We start from the raw sequence: 23,956 nt of genomic DNA on the forward strand, positions 1-23,956 counted from the left end.
CTGGCCATCAGCTGGATAGTTCTAAAAAAAAAATACTGGTGCCTGGCTTCTTCCCAAGAGATGCTGATTCAGTCAGCCTCGTACCTCTGCACACCTGGACTATTCAAGTGACCCTCCCATTCCCTGACCCCAAGAGACTAGAGACCACACAAGGGGGACCGCCCTGGTGGTCAGAGGTTAAGACTCAGCGCTTCCACTACAGCGGGAAGGGGCTTGATCACTAGGCAGGGAACCAAGATCTCACTTACCATGTGGTGCAGCCAGAAAAAAGAAGAAAAACAAAAACACACTAGCCTCTTCGTCGAGAGAGCAGAGGTGATGCGGGAGGCAGCGTCATACACCTGAGATGGATGGAGGTCACATTTGTGTGGCAGTCAGGGACAGAGCTCAGGGAGAAACCTGTGTGATGGAGATCTATGGCGTGTACAAAGGACGGGTTCTTCCTCCTTTTTGAGAGGAAAAGCTCTGACTTTAAAGCCATCGTTGTCCCTTTTATTCATTTATAATTTACTTTTTAATTGGAGGGACTCCCTGGTGGCTCAGACGGTAGTCTGCCTGCAATGCAGAAAGACCTTGGTTCAGTTCCTGGGTCGGGAAGATCCCCTGGAGCAGGAAATGGCAACCGACTCCAGTATCCTTGGCTGGAAAACCCCATGAATGGAGGAGCCTAGTGGGCTGCAGTCCCTGGGGTCACAAAGAGTCAGACACAACTGACTTCCACTTTCACTTTTTAATTGGAGAAAAACTGCTTCATAATGTTGTGTTGTTTTCTGCTGTACAACAATCCAAATCAGCTGGAATTATACGATTTTTTTTTTTTTGGCTGCACCAGGTCTTAGCTTCAGCACGTGGGATCTAGTTCCATGACTAGGGATCAAACCCAGGCCCCCTGTCTTGGGAGCACAGAATCTTAAGTACTGGACCGCCAGGGAAGTCCCATCTTTGGCTTTTTTAAAACTGAAGTCAGTGTCTTTCTAAACTGGCATCACCATTAGAATTCGAGATGAATCCATCCCACAGAGAATACGGCAGTACTACTTACCAAGCACCTACAATGTCTAAGTTCTCCTGCCTCTCTCCTCCCTGCCACCCAGGGAGGCAGCATTATCCCCGCCCACTACAAGCAGGAAGGTGAGGAACTGGCCAAGGTCACGGGATTAGGACCTGCACCTCGGGTGGCCATCCCCCAGACCCACGCTCCCAGGCAGTGCTGCTCAAGGGCTGATTCCACCCCGCTGGGGACACAGGGCAGCGTCTGGAGACGTTTCCCGTTGTCACAGCTCAGGAGAGAGAGGGTGCTTACTGTCACCTTGTGGGCAGAGGCCAGAGATGCTGCTGAACACCCTACGATGTACAGGACAGGCCTTCACAAGTTACCCGGCCCAGAACATCAGTAGAAACCTAATGGGTCCCCGCCTGGGCTGCAACTGAAACCCAACTGGGGGAGCTTTAAAAATTCGGATGTTCGGAATTTCCCTGGTGGCTCAGCGGTAAAGAATCCGCCTGCCAATGCAGGGGACAAGGGTTGGATCCCTGATCCGGGAAGATCCCACAGGCCGCGGGGCAACTAAGCCCATTCACCGCAACTACTGAGCCTGTGCTCTAGAGCTGGGGAGCTGCAACCGCTGAGCGCTCGTGCCACAGCTTCTGAAGCCCGTGCACACAGCTAGAGCAGCCCTGCTCTCCGCAACCAGAGAAGAGCCCCAGCAGCAGTGAAGACCCAGCACGGCCAAAAAAGAAAATAAATAAAATCCTTTAAAAAAAACCAGAAAGTCGAATGTTCATGTTGCACACTGACCAATTACATCAGGCTGAGAGGGGTGTCAGCTGTTCTTCAAAGCTTGCCAGGTGGTTCCAGTGAGCAGCCAAGACTGCTCTAAGGTACTTATCCTAGTGGCTTCTGCTCCACTCATGGGAGCCTGGGAAAGGAGTACCAAATCTGTCTGGGCTGTACAATAAACGGCAAATCTGCAAGGTCCTCACCACCTCCCAGAAGCAAAAGCCAGAACTCTGGTTCGCCAGGTCCTTCCATGGAGGCCGACTAACTGGTGACTCACCCATGGTGGGTACTGGAGGGCCAGTGAGTTGATAGTTATTTGCTAATCTTTCCCCTGCCTCTCTGGGGTGGGCCACAGCCAGGAATCTCCCCAGGTGGCTCCAAGAGCTTCCCAAAGGGACTGTGGACCAAAGGGCAAGGCTGCCACCTAGTGGAGGAACTAGAGAGAAGGGGTGCCTGCTGGATATCAAGTGATGTTTCACTGGATCCAGACAACAGCCCTGGGGGTGAGAAAGATGAAGCCGTGTGTTCACAGGGTTTGAGCCTGCATTTGCACCTGTCTGGCCCACAGGAGTACCCCGGGCTTCCCTCTGCCTTCTCACACCCGTCCAAGAGGAAGAGGACCCTGGATGGGGCTGCCCGATGCCCTTCTTTCTGATGTCCAAAACTCCCCTTCACTTCCAGGCGGGACCTGGGAAGAAACAGACCCTCTGTCCCAGCACAGCGTAGAAATTAACAAGCTGCCATCTCCAACCGCAAGTCCAAAAAAAATGGGAAACTGAACTTCCTGTGGCCTCTACTGCAAAGCTCCTAGATCCCCAGGACAGTGCTTTATAAACAGAGGCCTGATACCCACTCAAGAAGACAAGAGACTCCAGCACATTCGAGGGTGTGGGTGCGTGCACCCCAGCACACAGACACCATGGACAGTCCCGGTTAGCCCCCGTCTTGGCTCTTCTTTTCTGATCCTGAGGATAGTCCTGGGTGCTGAGCCACTCTGGCTGCTTCAGATGAGGCCGAGGGATCCTGGGGGTCGTGGAGAAGTTGCTCTCTCCTCCCTTCCACTGGGAACCCCTTCCTCTGGCTGCAAATGGAGTGAAGAAGGATTCCTGCACAGACAGACAGAAGGACAAGGGTGGACACCTGGAGGAGGGGCCATGGGCCAGGCACTTCTTCACTTCATCCTGAAGAGGCTGTAGGGGGCTTCCCTGGTGGTCCACTGGTTAAGAACCTGCCTGCCTATGATGGGGACACAGGTTCCCTCCCTGGTTTGGGAAGATTCCCACATGCTCCGCAGGGCGATGAAGCCCAGGCACCACGGCCACTGAGCCTGCACACAAACAAGAGAAGCCACTGCAAGGAGAAGCCTGCAACCAGAGTGACCTCTGCTCACCTTAACGAGAGAAAGCCTTTGGGGAGCAATGATGGCCCAGAGCAGTCGAAACTTAATTTTTAAGAAGATGTAGATATGTTCCTCATTTGGCACATATAAGCAATTCGGACACAAAAAGATTGAGAAAGGTATTTAGGATGAATTGAAGCAGCTGTATGCGTGTGATCAGAGGCACAGAAGGACAGGGAGTGGAAACTCACCTGCGGCCACGGAGACGTTTAAGGACTCGAGTCCAGGAGGCAGCTGCCGGCCAGGCAGGATGGTGAGGAGAAGCTGACAGCAGGCCTGCACTGCCCGGGACAGGCCAGAGCCCTCGTTCCCTGCAGAGCAGGGGGGCCAGAGGGTTATGGAGGCCCCAGCTGGGCAGGCAGGCACTCAGGAAGCTTTCATCTCAGCAAAGGGCAGGGACATCTACCTACCCAGCACGAGGAGGGTAGGCCGGTCCCAGAGGAAATCCAAGCAGCGAGTGATGGGGATCTTGGAGGACAGGGCGATCTCAGGCCCCGGGCAGCCCACTGTGCCAGCCACGAGCCAGCCCTGCCGGGCTCTGGCCTGAAAGGGGGGAGGAGAAATCAGTCCTTCAGTGGAGCACCAGCTGGGAGGAGCCTGGCCTTGCCCATCTAGTCATCCCCTCGTTAAACCGCTGGATTCAGTCAGTAGTTATCAAGCACCTAGAGTGGACAGGCTCTGTGCTCAGCACTGGGGATAAGGCGATGAACAAAACAGGCCCAAACCCCAGCGTCGTGGCAGGGAGGTCAGGGAAGCCTCACTGAAGTGTAGACCTGCAGGAGGTGAGGGGAGGGAGCACCACACAGACACCTGGGGGAGGAGATACTCTAGGCAGAGATCAGTAAGGGCAAAGGCCGAGAGGCAGGTGCTTACCGGGCAAGCGTGAGGAACAGCAGAACAGCCAAGCGGCCAGTGGAAAGGGAGCTGCTGAGACAGGAAAGGAAAAGAGAAGCCACGGGAGGTAGGACCTCAAGGTGACTGGAAGGCCTTTGGCTTTCACTCTGAGAGAGGCAAAGCCTTTGAAGGGTTTTGAGCAGAGACGCTGTGACATGGTCTGACTCACGTCTCTACAGAATCACTCTATGTTGAGAGCAGAAGCAAGCAGACCAGTTAGGTTTCTGCAGTGACCCAGGCAGAGATGATGGTGGCTTGGACCACAGTGCTAACACTGGAGATGGTTAGAAATGGTCAGAATGTGGAAATAAGGTCAAGGTAAAAATGAAAGGATGTGCCTTAACAATGTTGATTTTACATCCTTTTCTAATCTCTGGGGCAAACCTGAACTACCCGCACCGTTGTCGTCAGCTGCATGTGCAGGACTGGACAATCACATCCTCCTAAGACAGGTGGGATGTGGGGGGAGAGAGCAGGAAGACCCAAGGAGGATGCCAAGGCCGAAACAACTGAAGGCAGGAGGAGCTGCCGTCAACTGAGCTGGCTAACTCTGTAAAAGGAACAGGAACATTTGGAAATCCTGTTTGAAATGCCCATTAGAAAAAAGAGCTGTTGAGTTGGCAACTAGATATGTGAATCTGAGGTTCAGGAGCAAAACCCAGAAGGATATATATTTGGGAGGCATTCGTATCTAAATGGCAATTTAAAACCATCAGATTGCATGTGACAAACAAGAAATAAGTATGTACAGAAAAGGGACCCAAGGACTGAGGAGCCCTGGGGGATGGTCGGGGAAACTGCTAAATACAGGGCAATACTGCCCCCTTGTGTCCAGCAAGGGAAACACAGTTCAGTTCAGTTCAGTTGTCCCTCAGTCGTGTCTGACTCTTTGCGACCCCATGAATCACAGCACGCCAGGCCTCCCTGTCCATCACCATCTCCCGCAGTTCACTCAGACTCATGTCCATCGAGTCAGTGATGCCATCCAGCCTCTGTCGTCTCCTTCTCCTCCTGCCCCCAATCCCTCTCAGCATCAGAGTCTTCAATGAGTCAACTGTTCGCACGAGGTGGCCAAAGTACTGGAGTTTCAGCTTTAGCATCATTACCTCCAAAGAAATCTCAGGGTTGATCTCCTTGCAGTCCAAGGGACTCTCAAGAGTCTTCTCCAACACCACAGTTCAAAAGCATCAATTCTTCGGCGCTCAGCTTTCTTCACAGTCCAACTCACATCCATACATGACCACAGGAAAAACCGTAGCCTTGACTAGACAGACCTTTGTTGGAAAAGTAATGTCTCTGCTTTTGAATACGCTATCTAGGTTGGTCATAACTTTTCTTCCAAGGAGTAAGTGTCTTTTAATTTCATAGCTGCAGTCACCATCTGCAGTGATTTTGGAGCCGCCAAAAATAAAGTCTGACACTGTTTCCCCATCTATTTCCCATGAAGTGATGGGACCAGATGCCATGATCTTTGTTTTCTGAATGTTGAGTTTAAGCCAACTTTTTCACTCTCCACTTTCACTTTCATCAAGAGGCTTTTTAGTTCCTCTTCAGTTTCTTCACTTTAAGGGTGGTGTCATCTGCATATCTGAGGTTATTGATATTTCTCCCGGCAATCTTGATTCCAGCTTGTGCTTCTTCCAGCCCAGCGTTTCTCATGATGTACCCTGCATAGAAGTTAAATAAGCAGGGTGACAATATACAGCCTTGATATACTCCTTTTCTTATTTGGAACCAGTCTGTTGTTCCATGTCCTGTTCTAACTGTTGCTTCCTGAACTGCATACAAATTTCTCAAGAGGCAGGTCAGGTGGTCTGGTATTCGCATCACTTTCAGAATTTTCCACAGTTTATTCTGATCCACACAGTCAAAGGGTTTGGCATAGTCAATAAAGCAAAAATAGATGTTTTTCTGGAACTCTCTTGCTTTTTTGATGATCCAGCAGATGTTGGCAATTTGGTCTCTGGTTCCTCTGCCTTTTCTAAAACAAGCTTGAACATCTGGAAGTTCACAGTTCACGTATTGCTGAAGCCTGGCTTGGAGAATGTTGAGCATTACTTTACTAGCGTGTGAGATGAGTGCAACTGTGCGGTAGTTTGAGCATTCTTTGGCATTGCCTTTCTTTGGGATTGGAATGAAAACTGACCTTTCCAGTCCTGTGGCCGCTGCTGAGTTTTCCAAATTTGCCTGCATATTGAGTGCAGCACTTTCACAGCATCATCTTTCAGGATTTGATATAGCTCAACTGGAATTTCATCACCTCCACTAGCTTTGTTCATAGTGATGCTTTCTAAGGCCCACTTGACTTCACATTCCAGGATGTCTGGCTCTAGGTGAGTGATCTTTTTTGTATAGTTCTTCTGTGTATTCTTGCCACCTCTTCTTAATATCTTCTGCTTCTGTTAGGTCCATACCATTTCTGTCCTTTATCGAGCCCATCTTTGCATGAAATGTTCCCTTGATATCTCTAATTTTCTTGAAGAGATTTCTAGTCTTTCCCATTCTGTTGTTTTCCTCTATTTCTTTGCATTGATCACTGAAGAAGGCTTTCTTATCTCTTCTTGCTATTCTTTGGAACTCTGCATTCAGATGCTTATATCTTTCCTTTTCTCCTTTGCTTTTCATTTCTCTTCTTTTCACAGCTATTTGTAAGGCCTCCCCAGACAGCCATTTTGCTTTTTTGCATTTCTTTTCCATGGGGATGGTCTTGATCCCTGTCTCCTGTACAATGTCACGAACCTCCTTCCATAGTTCATCAGGCACTCTATCTATCAGATCTAGGCCCTTAAATCTATTTCTCACTTCCATTGTATAATCATAAGGGGTGTGATTTAGGTCATCCCTGAATGGTCTAGCGGTTTTTCCTACTTTCTTCAATTTAAGTCTGAATTTGGCAATAAGGAGTTCATGATCTGAGCCACAGTCAGCTCCTGGTCTTGTTTTTGTTGACTGTATAGAGCTTCTCCATCTTTGGCTGTAAAGAATATAATCAGTCTGATTTCGGTGTTGACCATCTGGTGATGTCCATGTGTAGAGTCTTCTCTTGTGTTGTTGGAAGAGGGTGTTTGCTGACATCCTGGTGTTGGCTGAAGACAAATGCTGACGGACCAGGGCTTTTGCTAAGGTTTGACAGAGGATGAGATGGCTGGATGGCATCACCCACTCGATGGACATGAGTTTGGGTGAACTCCGGGAGTTGGTGATGGGGAGGACCGGCGTGCTGCAATTCATGGGGTGGCAAAGAGTCGGACACGACTGAGCAACTGAACTGAACTGTCCCTTCCTTCCTAGACATCAAAGGGCGGTTTTTTGGTGGTGGTGATGATGCTGCTGGTGGTAGTGGTTTGGGGGTCTGTTTTCTTTGTTTCTTCATTTGTGGGAGGGACCAGGGGAAAGGGATAGACTAGTCCTTATTCAAAGAGCCTTTCAAACTGCTTCCCTACAGGAGGAAGCAGGAACCACTGGTTTCTCACGAGTGAACATTTACTTACTAGATGGGCTCCCCTGGTAGCTCAGATGGTAAAGAGCCTGCCTGCAATGCAGGAGACCTGGGTTCGGTTCCCTGGGTTGAGAAGATCCCCTGGAGAAGGGAATGGCTACCCACACCACTATTCTTGCCTGAAGAATTCCATGGACAGAGGAGCCTGGCAGGCTACAGTCCATGGGGCCTCAAAGAGTCGGACACGACTGAGCAACTAACACTTTACTTACTAGGCAGTGAACTGAAAGTCACTCAGTCATGTTGACTCTTTGTGTCTCCATGGACTATACAGTCCATGGAATTCTCCAGGCCAGAATACTGGAGCGGGTAGCCTATCCCTTCTCCAGTGGATCTTCCCGACCCAGGAATCAAACCAGGGTCTCCTGCATTGCAAGTGTATTCTTTACCAAGTGAGCCATCAGGACGCCCCTAGGCAATGAAGCACTGAGTAAACCAGCACGAGGAGCAAAAAGTATGCCTCTGAGAGGAGTGCAGTGGAAGTCCCTAACGGCAGATTCTGCTCCATGCATGCTTTTTAAAACTCCAGATCCTTCTCTCCTCAAAGCGATTTAGATGGCTGGATGAATCACAAGCTGGAATCAAGACTGCCAGGAGAAATATCATCATCAACCTCAGATATGCAGATGATACCACTCTAATGGCAGAAACTAAGAGAAACTAAAGAGCTTCTTGAGGAGGGTGAAAGAGTGAAAAGGCTGGCTTAAAACTCAACATTCAAAAAACAAAGATCATGGCATCTGGTCTTATTACTTCATGACAAATAGAAGGGGAAAAAGTGGAAACAGTGACAGGTTTTATTTTGGAGGCTCCAAAATCACTGCAAATGGTGACTTTAACTATGATATTAAAAGATGCTTGCTCCTTGGAAGAAAAGCTATGACCAACCTAGACAGCGTTATTAAAAAGCAGAGACATCACTTTGCCGACAAAGGTCCATATAGCCAAAGCTACAGTTTTTCCAGTAGTCACGTATGGATGCGAGAGTTGGACCATAAAGAAGGCTTCAAATTGTGGAGCTAGAGAAAACTCTTGAGAGTCCCTTGGACTGCAAGGAGAGCAAACCAGTCCATTCCAAAGGAAATCAATCCTAAATATTCACTGGAAGGACTAATGCTGAAGCTCCAATGGCCACAATACTTTGGACAGGGAAGCCTGGCGTGCTGCAGGTCTGTGAGGTCGCAAAGAGTGGACACGACTTCGTGACTAAACAAACAAGAAAGCGACACCAACACGCCCCCCTCCCCCCACCCTTTCCTCCCTCAGCTGCTGGCCAGGAGGCCCTTGGAGAGACTGAGCTTGGCTCATTTCTTCTCCTTTACTGACACACCCCCGCTTCCCCCGCGCCATTACCTGTAAAAAACCGGCCAGGTCATCAGTGGAGAACACGTCCATCACCTCCATAGCCCCGGCGCTGGCCTTGCTGACTACTGGAGTGAGCGGGCAGCTGCAAGGTTTCCCCATGCCATCATATGAAGCTGGGTAACCTCAGGCCCGGTGCTGTGCCCTCCCCCATACCCCAAGGGTTAGGGGGTAAGAATTCTGGCGTCGGGGAGGCCTGGTTGAGGGACCACCCAAGGGTCAAGGTGCTTAGGAACTCGGCTGCGCCTCCAGATAGGGACGCACGGGGAATAAGGGGCGTCCGTGCCTGTTTCTCCGGCTGGTGATGACCTTATCCACTCCGAGGAAGTGAGCGGAGCGCAGCACGGCCCCAAGATTCCGGGGATCCTGCAGCCCCTCGAGGACGAGCCACAGCTGCTGGGGGTCGTCTCCTGGCCGGGCCGCCTCGGCCTCGGCCCAGGGCCGGGGTCGCAGGGGGCTCACTTCCATGCAGACGCCCTGATGAACCTGGTGACGGCACAGGGCGTCCAGCTCCCGCCGCCGTGGCCGCAGCACCGGGATGGCCCGCGCCTCGGCAGCGCGCAGCAGCTCGGCCCGCTGGCCCTGCAGCCCGGACCTGCAGGCCTGGAGCAGGAGCCGGGCGACGCGGCGGCGGGCGGCCTGCAGCGCCAAGAGGCACGGGGACAGGCCAAACAGGAGCTCCGGGCCCCCGGCCGGCCGCGGCACCAACACCAGGTCATCCAGGGGCAGGCGGCCGAGCTCCTCCCCGCCGGGCCGCCCCCCGCGCCGCGTCGCTTGGGAGAAAGGACGCGTGAGGGGGAGGCCGCAGCAGGGCCAGGTCGCGGCCCCGACGGCCGGGAGCAGCGCCATGCTCGATGGCCTGGCTGCATCCGCAGGGGCGGTCACTCCCGCTGGCGCCGTCCCCCACGTGAGCAGCTCCGCTTCCGCGTCTGGACGCCCCGCCCCCGCCCGGGAGCCGCAAGGCGCATGCGCGGAGGCCGGGCCGTTCCCACGGCGCCCCCTGGAGGGCCGGCGGAGCGACCACCATCCACCGCCGAAGCGAAGGGGTGCTCGCCGCGGAGCTGACCCGACCGCGGGCCGGGCGGCGTCGTGCACCCTCCCTCCAAGGCCCCGGGAGGCTGGAGGACCTTTCACCCCGGCGCCAGCAAAGGACACTTTAAGGCGATGTGTTGGATTTCCTGTCCAACCTGGCTGGGCGTAGTGACGCCCTCCACCACCGGGTGCTGGCGGTTTTCCTCCGGAGCTGCTTCTGCATCCAGCCCCTCCGCGACAACTCCACTGCCTGTCAAACCTCAGCAGAAACCCCACCGATGACTTCCGATCCCATGGCCCTGATTCTCTGAGTGACAGCTCTGGCCTACTGACAAGCCAGCTGATGCCCTTGGCCGCACAGGTTAAGGGTCAGACTCCTTGCTCAGGACCCAGACCCCATGCCCTCACCGAGATCCAGGCAGGAGCTACCTTTTCAGCCTCACCGTCACTCCTGCACTAAGTTCTGTGCTATTCCAGCCCTTTGTGCTCTTTGGGGCTTCCCTGCCTGGCGCGCCCTGCGGTCCTCTCTTTCTGGCCAGAAATTCCTACCCATTTTCCAGACCCAACCGAAAGGTAATTCACACTCCAGGAAGGATGCCCCCAATCCACCCACCTTCCCGCTCTCCTCTAAGAAACTCTGAGACAAGCATTCCTCATCACAGGAAGGGGTAAGAACTGAAAGACACTTTTGCAGCCAAGATTTTTTAATGCAATTTTTCTTTTTTTAATGATCACAGTGAAACCCACTTGGGAGGCAGGACCTGGTATTCTGCTGCCATAGTCAGAGTGGAGGGAGGACCCCATGAGGGGTGGAGAAGCCGCAGTGGCGCTGGAGAACTGAGATGGGGCAAAGAAGGGGCGGTGGGAGAGGGAGAGAAGGACGCCTGGAGCCCCAGTAAGCATTCAGATGGAAGGTGAGGGCTTCCCTCCGCGGCCTCATCCTCAAGGGACGGTGGGGATGGGGTTCAGGAAGATAGGGGAAAGCCCCACTTTTGGCCACAGTCCCTTCCCCAGGCCAAAGGGAAGAAGACAAGGGCAGCAGACAAAGGCCAGGGAGCCCAAGAAGGGGACTGAGAAAGCAGGAGCAGGTAAAACAATCAGGGGACACCACCTCCTCTCCCCTCACCCATTCATGGTGGAAACAATTTGACATATAAAAACCTCAAGTTTTCTAGCCCCTGGTGGGGGTGGGGAAAGGAAGTGGAATCCAGGAGTTCAGAAATCAACAGCCCCAGTCCAGGGGCAGGTGCCCAGCTGTGAGGGGGGTGAGGGAAGGAGGAGCTCCCCACAGGGCACTAGGTCACCTGCTCCGTGGGCCTCATCTGGATGTCTCCAATCTGCAGAAGGCACAAGGCTTGAGGAAGCCGGGACGCTCTCCCCACCCTCTTAAGGCCTCCCCACTCTCCGCCTCTGGGCTGGCTGGGCTCCTCCAGACAGACAGCCAAGGCCAGACTCACCTGGACATGTGGGGGCGTGCTGAGAACATAGATGACAGCCTCGGCCACGTCCTCAGGTTTGAGACACTGGGAGCACCGGGGGAAAGGGGTGAGGCGAAGACAGAATGATCCAAGATCCTCCCCCGTACCAGGGAGGTCCTCTCCAGCATCCATGTTCCCCCAACCCAGGAGAGGCGACGGGCTGGCTAGAAGGGCGAGGTCTGAAGGCCAGGGCTCCCTCGCCTTCATTTAGGGAGTGGGTGGCTTCATTGGGCCCCACCTTCATGTGTTCATAGGTGGCGGCTGCCTTCTCGGGGTCCTTGTCGTGAAGTTTGAAGGCAAACTGTGTCTCCACCACTCCTGGAGAAATGCACTGGGCCAACAGAGAGAGCCTGCTCAGGAGCTGAGCCCTGGCCTGAGGTCAGGCCTGGGGCAGCGGCTGGGAGGGAAAGGACGGAGGCCACAGGGCCCCAGCCTCACAGGGACGGCCACCCAAGTTCCAGCAGCCACCTCCGCCCTCCAAAGCTGTCACAGGAGGGTTATCAGAATGATTCCTACCAGCTACCGGGCCGTTACTAAAAGCCAGGTCAGCTTTACAAAGGGGCTTCCCTTAAACCCTCATAACCTGCTAGGTGTTTTATCTCCATTTTACAGCTGGGAAGACTGAGGCATGGAGAGGCTGAGCAAGCCACCCAAGCTCGGGCAGCCTTCCCGGGGAGAGCCCCAGTCCTGCTTTCTGGCCGTGGCCTCCCAAGGCCCATTGTGCTCCCTCAGCCTCACCCCTCCGCCCCCGCCCCCTCCTCTAGGTTCAAGTCAGCCCCTCTCCCGCCTTAAAGGCAGAGACCCGGGGGGACTCGAGGACTGAGCAGGGCCACGCAGGCAGCAGCAGAGCCGGGGAGGCCTGTGCCCGGGACGGACGCCGGGCTCTGGGGCCACGAGTGTGTGCGGCGGGAAGGGGCCGGGGTCAGGTCGCCCCTCACCGTGGCTCGGATGTGGCTCTGGGCCTGCCGGAGCTCTTGCCTCAGCCCCTCGGTCAGCGCGGTGACAGCATGCTTGGTAGCGCTGTAGAAATGGGTCTCGGCCGGGGGTGGCACTCGGTGGCCGCTCATGCTGGGCGGAGGGCGGGAAGGGGAAGCAGAGAGTGACGCCGGGCTGCCTGCTGGACCAGCTGCCCCCCCAGGCGCCTTCTGAACGTCAGGGACTGTCCCCCCGCCACTCATCTGGCTTATCCACATTGACAGCTCCTCCGGCCCCCTCTTCCTCCAAGGCCTCCCTCTGTGGACCCCAGGATTCCCTCTTCAGTCCACGAAGGCTGTCAAAGCTCTCTCCCTTTCACCCGTGTGGTCCACTGAGAGGCTTCTCCTAAGAGTCTATGGCACGGAAGCCGTGTCTCCGCGGGCGCTCCCATGACAGAGACTGCAGCCTCTGTGCCACCGGGTGAGGTTCCTGCTGCGGCCTGAGGGATGGAGAACCCCAGTCCCGGGAGGGCCCCCAGGCCTCAGCCACCAAGGGGCCGAGCTACCCCTTCCAGCCAACGAGGGGCTGGCGTTTGGCATGTACTCCTTTCCCCACTGGAGGAGGGCATGGCAGCCCACTCCAGTTTTCTTGCCTGGAGAATCCCATGGACCGAGGAGCTTGGCGGGCTACAGTCCATGGGGTCACAAAGAGTCAGACAGGACTAAGCAACTAAACAACCACAACATTCTTTCCCGCCCCCCCAGTCGTGCCATCTGGGTGTTAACTGGGTGTGAAAGCCCTGCTCTACCACCGGGGAACACTGAGGTCCAAAGAGGTCAAAGGAGCCGCGGCAGGTCACTCCGCTGGGAGGGTGGGGGCAACCTGACCCCAGCCCCCGCCGTCCGCCGCACCTGTTGATGTTGATGATGTGTCCGTCATCCACCTTCCGCTCCCGCATGGACTGGTAGGCTTCCCGCGTGCAGATGCTAAGGGCCAGCACGTTCACCTGCAGGCCGGGGTGGGGGCAAAGCGTGTCTGCATCTTTGGGCCCGTATGAGCAGGTGATGGAGCCCCAGAGCACTCTGGGGTGGGGGGCATCCCAAACAGGGCCGGGTCCTGCCCTAGACCAAGGACAGGCCAGCGCCGCGGGCCTTGCGTGCCGCTGCCGTCCAGCCACCAGCCCCAGCTGATAGCAGAGGCGGCTCCCCTCCCTGGGTGATGCCCTCAAGTTCCCGTGTATTCGGGGACAGACACCACCCCTCCCCAGAACAGACCCAGGAGCGCTCCCCATCTTGGCTGTCTCCTCTGCCTCAGGGAATTCACCCCCTTTTCTTCCCCAAATGCCCTGCTCTTCTCTGGGACAGAGTCACTGGCTCTCCTCTCTCCGAAACAGCCTAAAATCCTTCCTTTGAAAATCTCTCTCCTCGGGACCAAGCTCAGCCTTTCACCCCGCTGCTCTCTGCCTTTCTGGCCCCTCCCTCGAGACTAGAGTGGATGGGAGAAGGCTGGCCCTCTGTCCTTCCACGCCATCCTCCAACCTCCATCCCGTTTACAGGACTGGGCACAGGGGGTGCGATCACGTGTCACTGTGTGGCAAGGGGCCTCCCAAGGGCATGAGGCTTCCTGCACCCTGCCCACTCCCGCTCCTCTGGCAGAGGTGACCCCCAGACCCCAGCCTGTGGGGAACAGAGGCCTGACGGAAGGGTCTCTGCTAAAAGCGCCCACCCAGCCCCACCACTTAGGCTCGCCCAGGAGGGCAAGCAGAGATAAAACTTTCAGCGAGCCTTCACTCTCTCCTCCGGGGAAGAGAGGAGACCAGTTGGGAGGTCAGACGTTTCTCTTTATCAGGTGTCAGCGCCAGGCATCGGGACAGAACACTCCTGCTATAAACCTGGCCCGGCGTTCACGGCAGGACACAGGCAGTTTCCAGCCCTGCTTTTGGTCCTCTTAACAACGTGGGTTTGTGGGGAAGAGAACTCAGCTCCTGGGGATGGAGGGATGGAGGCTGAGAAACTAGGAGAAACAGATCCCCTTGGGCCAGGGGAGCGAATCTCCTAGATCTGGGGGTCAAGGGTTCCCTCTGTGATCACTGACGTGGTTCACTGACATGGTTGGGAGATGCCTCATAAGACGATCCTAAGAGAATGACATAATGTTCGAGCTGAATGGGGTCTTAGGGATTTCATATCCGTGCCTCGCTTTACAGTCGGGCAAACTGAGGTCTAGGTTTAGAGTGGCCCTGACTGCAGGTGAAATCCACAACTTGGATCTCCCAGAAGGCTCTCTGAGGGCAAGGGCAGGGCTGCATATCCCTGTTCAACGTTCGTTGCTCATTTCTGGTGCTATTGTGAGCACATATGAAAAGTCTGGGGCGGGGTGGGGGGTGGTGGATAGAAACATTCCATTTACACACTGCTTTCCACTTCTCAGAATTAGTTTCATACCCTCAAGGTACTGCCTCATATTACAGTCTAGAGGTTGAAAACTCATGCCCTGAAGGCTGTGCTTGGTCTACACGTGGTTTTAAAACATTCCAAAAATAAAATAGACAAAAGTCCTTGCATTCCTGGAGCTGAGGTTTTGGTGAATGGGGTGAGTGGGGGGTCTCCATGGAAATCGATGGCCCCCGCTGCTCTCAGAGAAGTCACACGACCTGGCCACACCGGGCTGTGCTTGACTAGACGGCAGTGAGGGGGGGGGGTGCCTCCATGGCCAAGTGCTTCCCTGTGTGACCCGCTCCACTCTTTGGGTTCCTACCTGGCCTCAGGGGACACTGGAATTTGTGATCCCAGACACTGATAGTCTAGGTGCAGTTCATCCCAATTAACATGTGACAAGACTGCAGTTCAGAGAGGGTGAGGACCTGCCTGAAGCCACACAGTTACTGGAGGGGCTGAATGAGACCATCATCTTCATCTCCCGCCTCTGGATTCCTTTTCTTCCCATCAGACCGCGTCCCCAAGCACAAAGCTGACACCTGGGGACATCTGACTGAAGGCAGTTTTCTTTCCTACCAATCTCCCTTCCAACAGAAGGAAACCAGCTTTTAAGCACTGCCCCCACGGGCTCAAAGGAAAGAAGAATGGGAAAGATTTGGCCATTCCTCCACTCCCTCTCCCTCTGGGGAGCAGGTGAGACTCAAAGTGCCCCAGGCAGAAACCTGAGGCTTCCTCTCCCTAGATGTCCATTTTCCTGCTTTCCTCCTGGCCATAGATGTCTATCTTCCCGCTTTCCTCCTGGCTACAGATGTCTATGGTTTCTTCCTGCTTTCCTCCCAGCTGCTGTGACCCTCTTCTCCCCACCCACAGGCCTTACATTGAACATTTCCTTCCAGCCTCTGGTGCTGCCTGAGAGCAGGGTGTCGGGCCGGGCCAGGCCAGCGTTGTTGATGCAGATGTCCACACCGCTGTGCTGAGAGCGGACCGCTGAGAACATGGAGAGGATGTCCTCCTCGTTCGACAGGTCACATCTGTAGGGGATCAAAGTCCCGGGGTAGCCTGCACTCTTACATTCAGCAGCCAGCTCCTATGAAACCCAACAGGGGTCTAACTGGGATGAGCTGCTCACTCCACACACAACCCATCCCGCGCCCTCAGACCCCACCTCCCACCGCTGTCACCGCTCACAGAGCTCTCTCCTCTGGTGGCCATCCCCACAGCCTGACCTCTCAGGTCAAAGTCCAGGGGTGAGAGCAGTCCCTGAGCGAGGGTCGGAGAGGCTGAGATCATCAGCGGAGGAACCTCCCAAATAAACTCGAGTCTTCCGTTCAAGAAGGGAGAAGTTTCTGGGGCTCTGGGGTGAGGTGAGAGGGGGTCAGAGAAGGGGCCTGGGGATCCCGGGAATGGAGAGATGTCTCTTTTCTGACTCTTTCCCAATAGGAACACACCTCCAACTCATAGCCATACTCCACCCCATGCTTCTTCCACCAGCGCCCAGAGTCACCAGGACTTCGATTTGCTTCTCTCCCATCACTCTACCAACCCCTCTCAGAAAGGCTTATATCTACATGATCGCTGTCCCTCCACAAGCTGCAGCCAGCTGGCTCAGAACCCTCACACAGACTTTTCACTTTTCATTTGAGCTCAACAGCCAGTCTCCCTTCGCCCCGCCTATAAAAATCATCAGGAGGTCAGGAGAGTCTTTCTCTATGACCCATGGGGCACCACCCTGCACCCCAGTTTCTCTGGAGACTGTGAGCCAAGCCAGGTAGTAGGTGACACTGGGCACCCCCTGGGCACTGCCAGGGCCCTAGAGACACTAAGGATCCCTGAGAGAGAAAGGCCACTGGGAGACAGGTGAGGTAAGTGGCCATTCAGAAGCATGAAGAAAACCGGCTGTGTGGTTGCTTTGGAGGCCAGTGACCGGGCACCTGAGCCTCCTCAAGGTGTCTATGGACATGTGTGGGTGGGCCATGGGTGCCAGGGCAGGGAGCTCTAGAGGAGGGCCAGCTTGGTCTCCTGCCCTGGAACACCGTCCTACAACCAAACGGGAACACCGTCCTACAACCAAACAAAGTCAGGAATAAAGGGCTTGGTCAGGTGATCTAGGAAATTCTTTTCTGCGTTAACTTTCCATGAGTTTAAGCAGGACAGCCTTCTGGGACTCAGAAGTCCCCCTTCACCCAATTTCACCTACTCAACATTTCACCTGCTCAACGACCCCCTCGGGAAACAGGGCTTCTCATTGTAGGAGGTTGGAACTCAAATTTTGTTTGAGTGTCAGTGAATGAATCCATCAACCAATCAAGAAAACCAGATGGTGGGCAAAGCACCCTGGAATTCTGCCCTCTCCTGGCACGAAACTTCTCCATTCCTCCTCCAGACTCAAAGCCCTGCAGCAAAGCCACAATGGAGGGACTGATAATACATGTCTCTCTGTCGCTGTCTTCTCGTTGCCCTACCTGTCCGCATCTATCCTCAAAAAGGACCTGAAATCATGTCAGTCCCCTCACAGATGAGCCATCCCCCCTCATTAAAGGAGTCCTCCTAGGGGGCAAGTGATCAGGCGGGGGCTCTCCTCAGGGTTCAGGGACCCTTCTCCTGGCTGGTTTGCAGTGGGGGTGGGAGTAGGAACAGAAGGCAAGAGTGGCTTTAGAATCAGAGAATCAAGTGGCCTAATCCCTGGTCTGATCCTCTAGGCTCCTGAGTGGAGGCAGGCCCTGAGCACCTCAGAACAGGAGAAAGGGAGGGGCAGTGTGGGGCAAGGGTATAGCCAGGTGACCTTGGAACCATCTAGGAGGCTATAAAGTGTACCTTTGGTCGGCAGCAGGGGAGGAGACAGGCCTCCCTCCTGCACACCTTCCAGGTCAGCCCCACCCAAGGCCTCCTCGCCCTCTCCCTGCCCCGGGGACTTTGAGCAAGGGTGGAGGTCAAGCTCAGCACCAGTCCAAACCCTGAGGGGGGGGTCCTGCCTGGGGTAAATCCAAAGTGCTCCTATGATGGAAACTGCTCTTCCTTCTTCCTCCGGGCTCCAACACAGCCAACTTCATTTCCTTTTTCTCTAAGCTCTTATTGCTCACAACCCTTGGGGCTCCCAACCCCCATTAAGAGAAAAACCAGGGAGTTCAGTTCCACGTTGCTTTGTCCCCCAAAGCGCACAGGTTCAATGCCCTGGTTTACCTGCTCAGTCCCACTTGTGACAGTGAAACTGAAAAAAAGGTCTACTTTATATATACATCCCATTTGTCCCTTATGTCCATCGAGGAGGGGTTAACCCTCACCTTCAGGAGAAGGTGGAGCTGAGTCTCTTCAGAAAAGCTCCACTCCCACTCCAACCCCACTCTCAGTCCTGGGTGAAAACTTTTGTTTGGCTTTGGGGACTAGGTCTGGGAACCAGAGGAAGCAACCCAGTAGCTAGCTTAGCCACTGAGGCCAGAAAGCTTTCTTCCCTTCTCCCTGGCTTCTCCTTTTCTCAGCCAACCTGAGCAGGCAGGTAGGGAAGCAGGAGAAAAGATGCCAGGGAGTCAGAGACTTGGTATACTAGAACAGAGGCTGTCAGGAAAAAAGCTCCCTAACGGACAAGACTTTAAAAAGCAAAGATAGAGTCCTGCCCTGAGGGATCCAAAAGCCTCCTCCACCAACTAGGCATCCACCTCTCTTGTCCCTGAGCCCGCTGCAAGTGGCTCTGGGGCAAGAGGGCGGCCTGACACCTTGGCTCCGACCGCGCCCCATCCCCCACCTGGACCCAAGCCCGGCGGAAACGACGCCCCCCCGGAGGGCCTTACCTCGATGTTGCCCACGGTGCGGGCACAACCCACCACCTTCAGACCCTGCTGGACCAGGGCCCGGGCCACGGCCGCGCCGATGCCTCCCGAGGCTCCCGTCACCAGTGCCAGCCGGTCACGCCACCGCTCCATGCCGGCTCTGGCCAGGGTCCCGAGCCGCCCGCCCACCTCGCTCTGGGAGCAGAGCACTTGGATCGCCGGGCTCCGCCCTAGGTCGTAGGGGCCCGGCCGCTCTCTTGTCACCCCCGCGGCGCCCGCCGTCGACCTGCCCGCGTCAGAGGTACGCCAGGACCTGCCTCCACTCTGGCCGGCCTCCGCCCCCTGCTCCACCCTCCGCTCCTCGGCGATCGGCCACATCCCGGCTGGAGGACTACGCGGGCCGGCGGCCCCGCCCCGCCCCGCCCCGCCCCGCCCCGCCCCTGCCGCGCGGGCACGGCCCCGCCCCATCCGGCTCTCGCCGGATCCCCGACCCCGCTCCGTTCTCCTCCAGCACGGCCCCGCCCTTTCCGGCCCTAGCCCGGAGAAAACCGCTTCTCGCGGGACTGGGCGGGAGGGTCCCGGTAGTTTGTAGTTTCCCCTCTGTGAGCCTTCATCCTTGGAAGAGAACGAGGCTCGGCGCGGGCTTGCACCAGGCCTGAGGACGCGCGTACTCGCCTCTTGCTCTGTCCGCTTTCCCTATCCTGACCCAAAGGCCAGGAAGAGAAGTTACAGGGCACTTAAGGTGACGCCTTCCTCAACCAGCCGGTGGCTGATGGGAACGGTTCAGCTTAGAGAAGGTTGAGCGTCTCAGCGGTCGACGCTGGGTGACCTTCGAACGGGGTGACCTTTCAACCCCGCCTGATCGCTCGGCCTTTCTAACCGAGGAGAACTCATGGTTAAAAATGCAAACACTTCCAAGTACACGTGTATTGGGGTGGAGGGGATTGTATCCTTAATAACCCAGTCTACAACTTCGCTAAGTCCCCCTACTCCCACTGGAGCAAATACATCACAGTGTACGCTAAAGATTAAAGCAATAGCTAACATTTATTGAGCGCTTACTGTGACAGGCACAGTAAAATATATTTTAAGCACCTCACATATATTAATGTGCACAAGAGCCCTATGAGATAGAACCTATTAACACTGTCATTTTATAGGATATACCGAGACAGATGAGGAGTCTGGCTTGGATGGCAAGCAGTCCAGTATTAGGCCAGGGGATGTGTTCTGAAATTGCCTTCACTGTGTTTCTTCACCTTGTCTCTTCTTAGGTTGTTGGTTCTGTTCAAAGTAGAAGTCACTTTGCTGACCACTAAGGATATTCCATCAAAACATGGAATACTGCCTCACTTCTGCATTCTTTATATAGCCATCCTTTCAAAGAGAAAACATCTCTGCTGGAATCCCACCACTGCAACCAATGGAATAAGCCGTGAATGTGGCTGGGGTATTCACTCAGCAAGCCCTTCTGTGTTTGGCCCCAAGGGCAAAGATGAAAACAAAACCAGCCCTTGCTTAATTTAGGAATCTCAAGAGAAAACTTGATTGCAACAGGTGGTGGAAAGAGGATTGGGCTCAGAGCCAAGGGCTGTTGGGAGAACCCTTAGTCGTTTTTTATGGATTCCAGGATGAAAGCAAACAAGGATCAGACAGGAATTACTCATTTTATCTCTGCCCTAGTCCTTGTACAACACTTTGATTTGAAAAGACAACTCAGCGGGTGGCTCAAAAAAATACCAACTACAAAAGTTAAAATCTCACTAAGCTTCTGCGGTTCCCACTTGAAATCTGATTAGAAATCTGAGTAAGTGGTAGAAAATCCAGAAGGTTCACTCCATCCCCATTGCAGAGAGGTACTGACCGTCCCACCATTTGTCTGCTGCCCACCAAGTATTATCAACATGTAGACACAAAGCTCTAAGCACATGATTTTACTGAACTATTGACTCAACCTTTTAAATGGCAGCCAAATGCTACTCCTAGGGGAATCTCACCTTCAGTACTCACAGACAGCTTGTGAAAACAGTAAACTGTAAAGCCAGAGTGACTTTATTGTTGGAAACCAGATAAGGAACAGGCACTTACACAGACCGCAGTATGGTCAGCTCTCAGCGTAGCCTTCTGCTCCCAGTTCTCTATGCACTGAGTAACTTCTGACCAGGCAACCCCTGGTTGAAATTCTGCCAAGTTTTGCTTTCACTCTTCTAGTTCAATCTGAACCTCTGAATTTAAGGTGCTTTGTGTTATGTTATCAGGGAGCATTATAAATAACAGCAGTTTAAAAATCTCACAAGGAAGTAATATGCTAGTCAGTATTTAAAGGTATCACAGCAGATTTATTCTTTCAGAACAAAAGACTGGAACCTGCTCTTCTCAGCTGTCAACTCTGATGAAGGGAAGAATTTTTGTCTTCAACAGCCTGTATCTCTCTCCTCATTTGCCATTCATCCTCTCTAACATCATCACTGGTCAAGTACCAAGACCACAGGTGGCTAATTAAAATACTGCCACACATTAAGTAGAAACATGTACACCAAATTTTACTATGCGTATTAATAAATATTCTTTATTTTAAATTTTGCACATTGCGCTTTAACATTACATCCAAACATTTCGCAAGTGGATGTCTACTTTGTAAAACCATATATTCAGCTCATTGTCATTTCTGTACAGAAGTATAAGTACAACATTACTTTTGCCACTAAGTTGCTTTTTAGTAAGTCTCACAGGAAGAGAAACATTTAATGAAAAGAGATGGCTTAAATCATATGGCAGGCCTGCGCAGCCACACAACTAAAGACACAAGCCTGAAGAAAGAACAAACTAATGAGGTTACCTCCACCGTCTCCCAAAACAAGAAAAAATCACATTGATTTAAGATAAAATTTTGCCATAAGTCACTAAAATTAAAGAGTTTTTTTGAAAGAGAAGGCGCAGTAGTCATCTTGAGTGTTTCATTGAAAGACAGAGCTATTTTATTTATTTAATTTGCTCCAGCCGTTGTCAACCAGCCACTACAAATGGGCCTCTTGTGATCATTTAAGCGGCAGTATTTATTAAATTTCTCCTTCAGATGCTGTCGGTATTGTTCTCTATTGCTGTAGAAAGACTGGTTATTAGCCATAAATGACTGTATTTCATCTTGTGAGATAAAGATTTCCTCATCTGAAGTACATTCAGACTCATCCTGCAAATTAAAGCAGTAGTTAAGACTATGACTTAAATGAAGAATGCAAAATGCTATGCTAATAGAAGACAGCTAAAAATTAAAGCAAGCTAGTTTTTAGTTTTAATTCAGTCACATAAAGCCTTTAAACAGAATGTTTACAGGATAACAAAATGTCATTCTGCCTTGGAAAGTACTAAGAATAAAATGCAACTCAACTTGATTTAAAACTCGATCTATAATTTGTCCCAGAAGCCTACAAGCAGACTACTAACACACCTTAGCCTTAAAAAGTGATTAATTAGAGATGGTTATAAATAGCTACCCAATTTTAAATAATCTGACTTTTCTCTGGCTGGTTCTATGTTGAAACATTAATCTCCACAAGTTAGGTAAAATATAACCTTTTTAAAACTTGTCAAATATACAGTATCACCAATAAACTTTACAACTATATAAAAAAGAAAAAAGCTAGTATTCTAAATATTTGTTTCCCTTGGAATCCTGTAATGACTACAGAAAAGATGCCACCCTTTTCTTTCCTTGCCCCTCCTCCAAATTCCACATGAACTATGCCCCAGGTTGCTTGGAATCAGGTATAATTCATCTAAAGTATAAAGACTGCAAATCAATTATAAAAGATGTCCGAAGTTCAGTTATGCTTTTATCCTACATGACATGAAGGTTACATGAAGGAAGTAACCCAGAAAATGGACTCTAGTTCAGATTCTATATACTTTCTTGGTCTGGAAGGTTGGCTACCATTAATTAGCACTCAGAAAGGCAGCTTGCTTATAATAACCCCCACCAAGGAGTCAGACTCTTAGACTTGATGCTAACTCTCTGTGCCTCTCCCAACTAGGCTCTTCTACCTTTCAGACAAAGGAGGACAAGGAAATGTGCTCCAGAACAGTTACATAGTGGAAGAGCAGGAATGAAGTCACCAAAAAATAATAAAATACTGCTTAAAAGCCTCCTCCCATTCCCAATGTTAAACCCTCAAATACTGTCTCCTCCCACATCTCTCCCATGAGCAATCAGTTATCCACAAAAAGATATCATGGCTTACTTACAAGGAGTTCAACTAAGCTCTTGGCACCTTTTCCAGAATCAGGAGCAAACGATGTTTCTGGAGGTTCTGCAAACTGTGGTACATTTTTCCTATGCTCAAACCAAGGCAGTGGCTGCCCGCCCTTTTCAGAGCTGCAACAGCTTTCAGGATGTGCATCTTTGGTCTTGTCACGGTGAAACACTGTGTGCACGGTATTTCCTGAGGCCTCTCGATTACCTGGATCTGTGATACAGCTTCCTAGCTTTTGGATCTGAAACCACAGCAAAAGTATCTCTCAGGTAAAAAGGCAGGTGGTGCTTGTTTAGTGGTCAAGTCGTGTCGGACTCTTTGCGACCCCATGAACTGCAGCCCGCCAGGCTCCTCTGTCCATGGGATTTCCTAAACAAGAATACTGGAATGGGCTGCCATTTCCTTCTCCAGGGGAATCTTCCTAATCCAGGGATCGAACCCAAGTCTCCTGCCTGGCAGGCAGGTTCTTTACCACTGAGCCAAGGAAGCCCCAAAAGGCAGAGCATAATAGCAATGACTATTTTTAAAGAAAAAAATGCATGCCCCGAGAGTATGTTAAGATTTCACCAGGAATACAGAACAGCAGCAACAGCTGGCAGTTACTAGGCATTTACTGCAACAGCAAACCCTATGCTTCCCAGGTGGCTCAGCGGTCAAGAATCTGCCTGCCACCACAAGAAACACAAGAGATAAGGGTTCAATCCTTCAGTCGGGACGATCCTCTGGAGTAGAAAATGGCAACCCACTCCAGTACTCTTGCTTGGGAAATTCCATTAACAGAGGAGCCTGGGGGGCTACAGTCCAGGGGGTCACAAAAAGTCAGACACAACTGAGCACGCACACACAAACACTATGTAACCCATCAATATAATCTCATTTCATCTTCACAGAATCTGATCTGACAGGGACTATTATCTCCATTGTACAGCAGGGAAAACAGATCAAGCAAACTGCTCAAGATCACAGAGCTAACAGATTAAAAACCATTGCGAAAAAATGAATTGGATTTATGTCACACATGGACTGCTGGACAAACACCCACACATCAGACACACATGCCTATAAAAATCACAGGATGAGGAACCAACGGAACTGCATAGGTATTCATTCTTTAAAAAAAAAAAAAAAAAGGCCTAGTGACTAAG

At 52.5% G+C, this 23,956-nt stretch overlaps 3 protein-coding genes across 15 annotated transcripts in view; all 3 read right to left on the reverse strand.

Moving 5' to 3' along the window:
• Positions 1-1,270: 1,270 nt before the first annotated feature.
• MRM1 (mitochondrial rRNA methyltransferase 1) lies at positions 1,271-9,813 on the reverse strand. Its single transcript, XM_040244118.1, has 5 exons — positions 9,221-9,813; positions 8,926-9,019; positions 3,590-3,722; positions 3,371-3,490; positions 1,271-2,886 (listed from the first exon to the last, which is right to left on the reverse strand). The coding sequence occupies exons 1-5, from the start codon at positions 9,781-9,783 to the stop codon at positions 2,714-2,716; spliced, it is 1,083 nt and encodes a 360-aa protein (XP_040100052.1). The 5' UTR covers positions 9,784-9,813; the 3' UTR covers positions 1,271-2,713.
• An 839-nt stretch (positions 9,814-10,652) lies between these two features.
• DHRS11 (dehydrogenase/reductase 11) lies at positions 10,653-19,005 on the reverse strand. 2 transcript variants are annotated; one of them, XM_040244119.1, is made up of 7 exons: positions 18,583-19,005; positions 15,675-15,884; positions 13,271-13,365; positions 12,383-12,512; positions 11,683-11,775; positions 11,424-11,489; positions 10,653-11,303 (listed from the first exon to the last, which is right to left on the reverse strand). In XM_040244119.1, the coding sequence occupies exons 1-7, from the start codon at positions 18,937-18,939 to the stop codon at positions 11,262-11,264; spliced, it is 993 nt and encodes a 330-aa protein (XP_040100053.1). In that variant the 5' UTR covers positions 18,940-19,005; the 3' UTR covers positions 10,653-11,261. The 2 variants fall into 2 exon arrangements, with proteins under 2 accessions (XP_040100053.1, XP_040100054.1); XM_040244120.1 differs by lacking the exon at positions 11,683-11,775 and having other exon boundaries at positions 18,583-18,975.
• Positions 19,006-21,102: 2,097 nt separating this feature from the next.
• GGNBP2 (gametogenetin binding protein 2) overlaps positions 21,103-23,956 on the reverse strand; it is a 32,132-nt gene continuing 29,278 nt past the window's right edge. For 8 of the 12 annotated variants that reach the window (XM_040244139.1, XM_040244138.1, XM_040244141.1 and 5 more), the window contains 2 exons: positions 22,804-23,052; positions 21,103-21,751 (listed from right to left, as the gene is read on the reverse strand). In XM_040244139.1, the coding sequence (XP_040100073.1) occupies positions 21,548-21,751; positions 22,804-23,052 (453 nt within the window). In that variant the 3' untranslated portion in view covers positions 21,103-21,547. The remainder of the gene's footprint in view (positions 21,752-22,803; positions 23,053-23,956) is intronic. The other 4 variants (XM_040244140.1, XM_040244137.1, XM_040244135.1 and 1 more) reach the window with 1 other exon arrangement.

Source organism: Oryx dammah, unplaced genomic scaffold (genome assembly GCF_014754425.2).
Source record: "Oryx dammah isolate SB20612 unplaced genomic scaffold, SCBI_Odam_1.1 HiC_scaffold_8, whole genome shotgun sequence".
Taxonomy (NCBI): Eukaryota; Metazoa; Chordata; class Mammalia; order Artiodactyla; family Bovidae; genus Oryx; species Oryx dammah.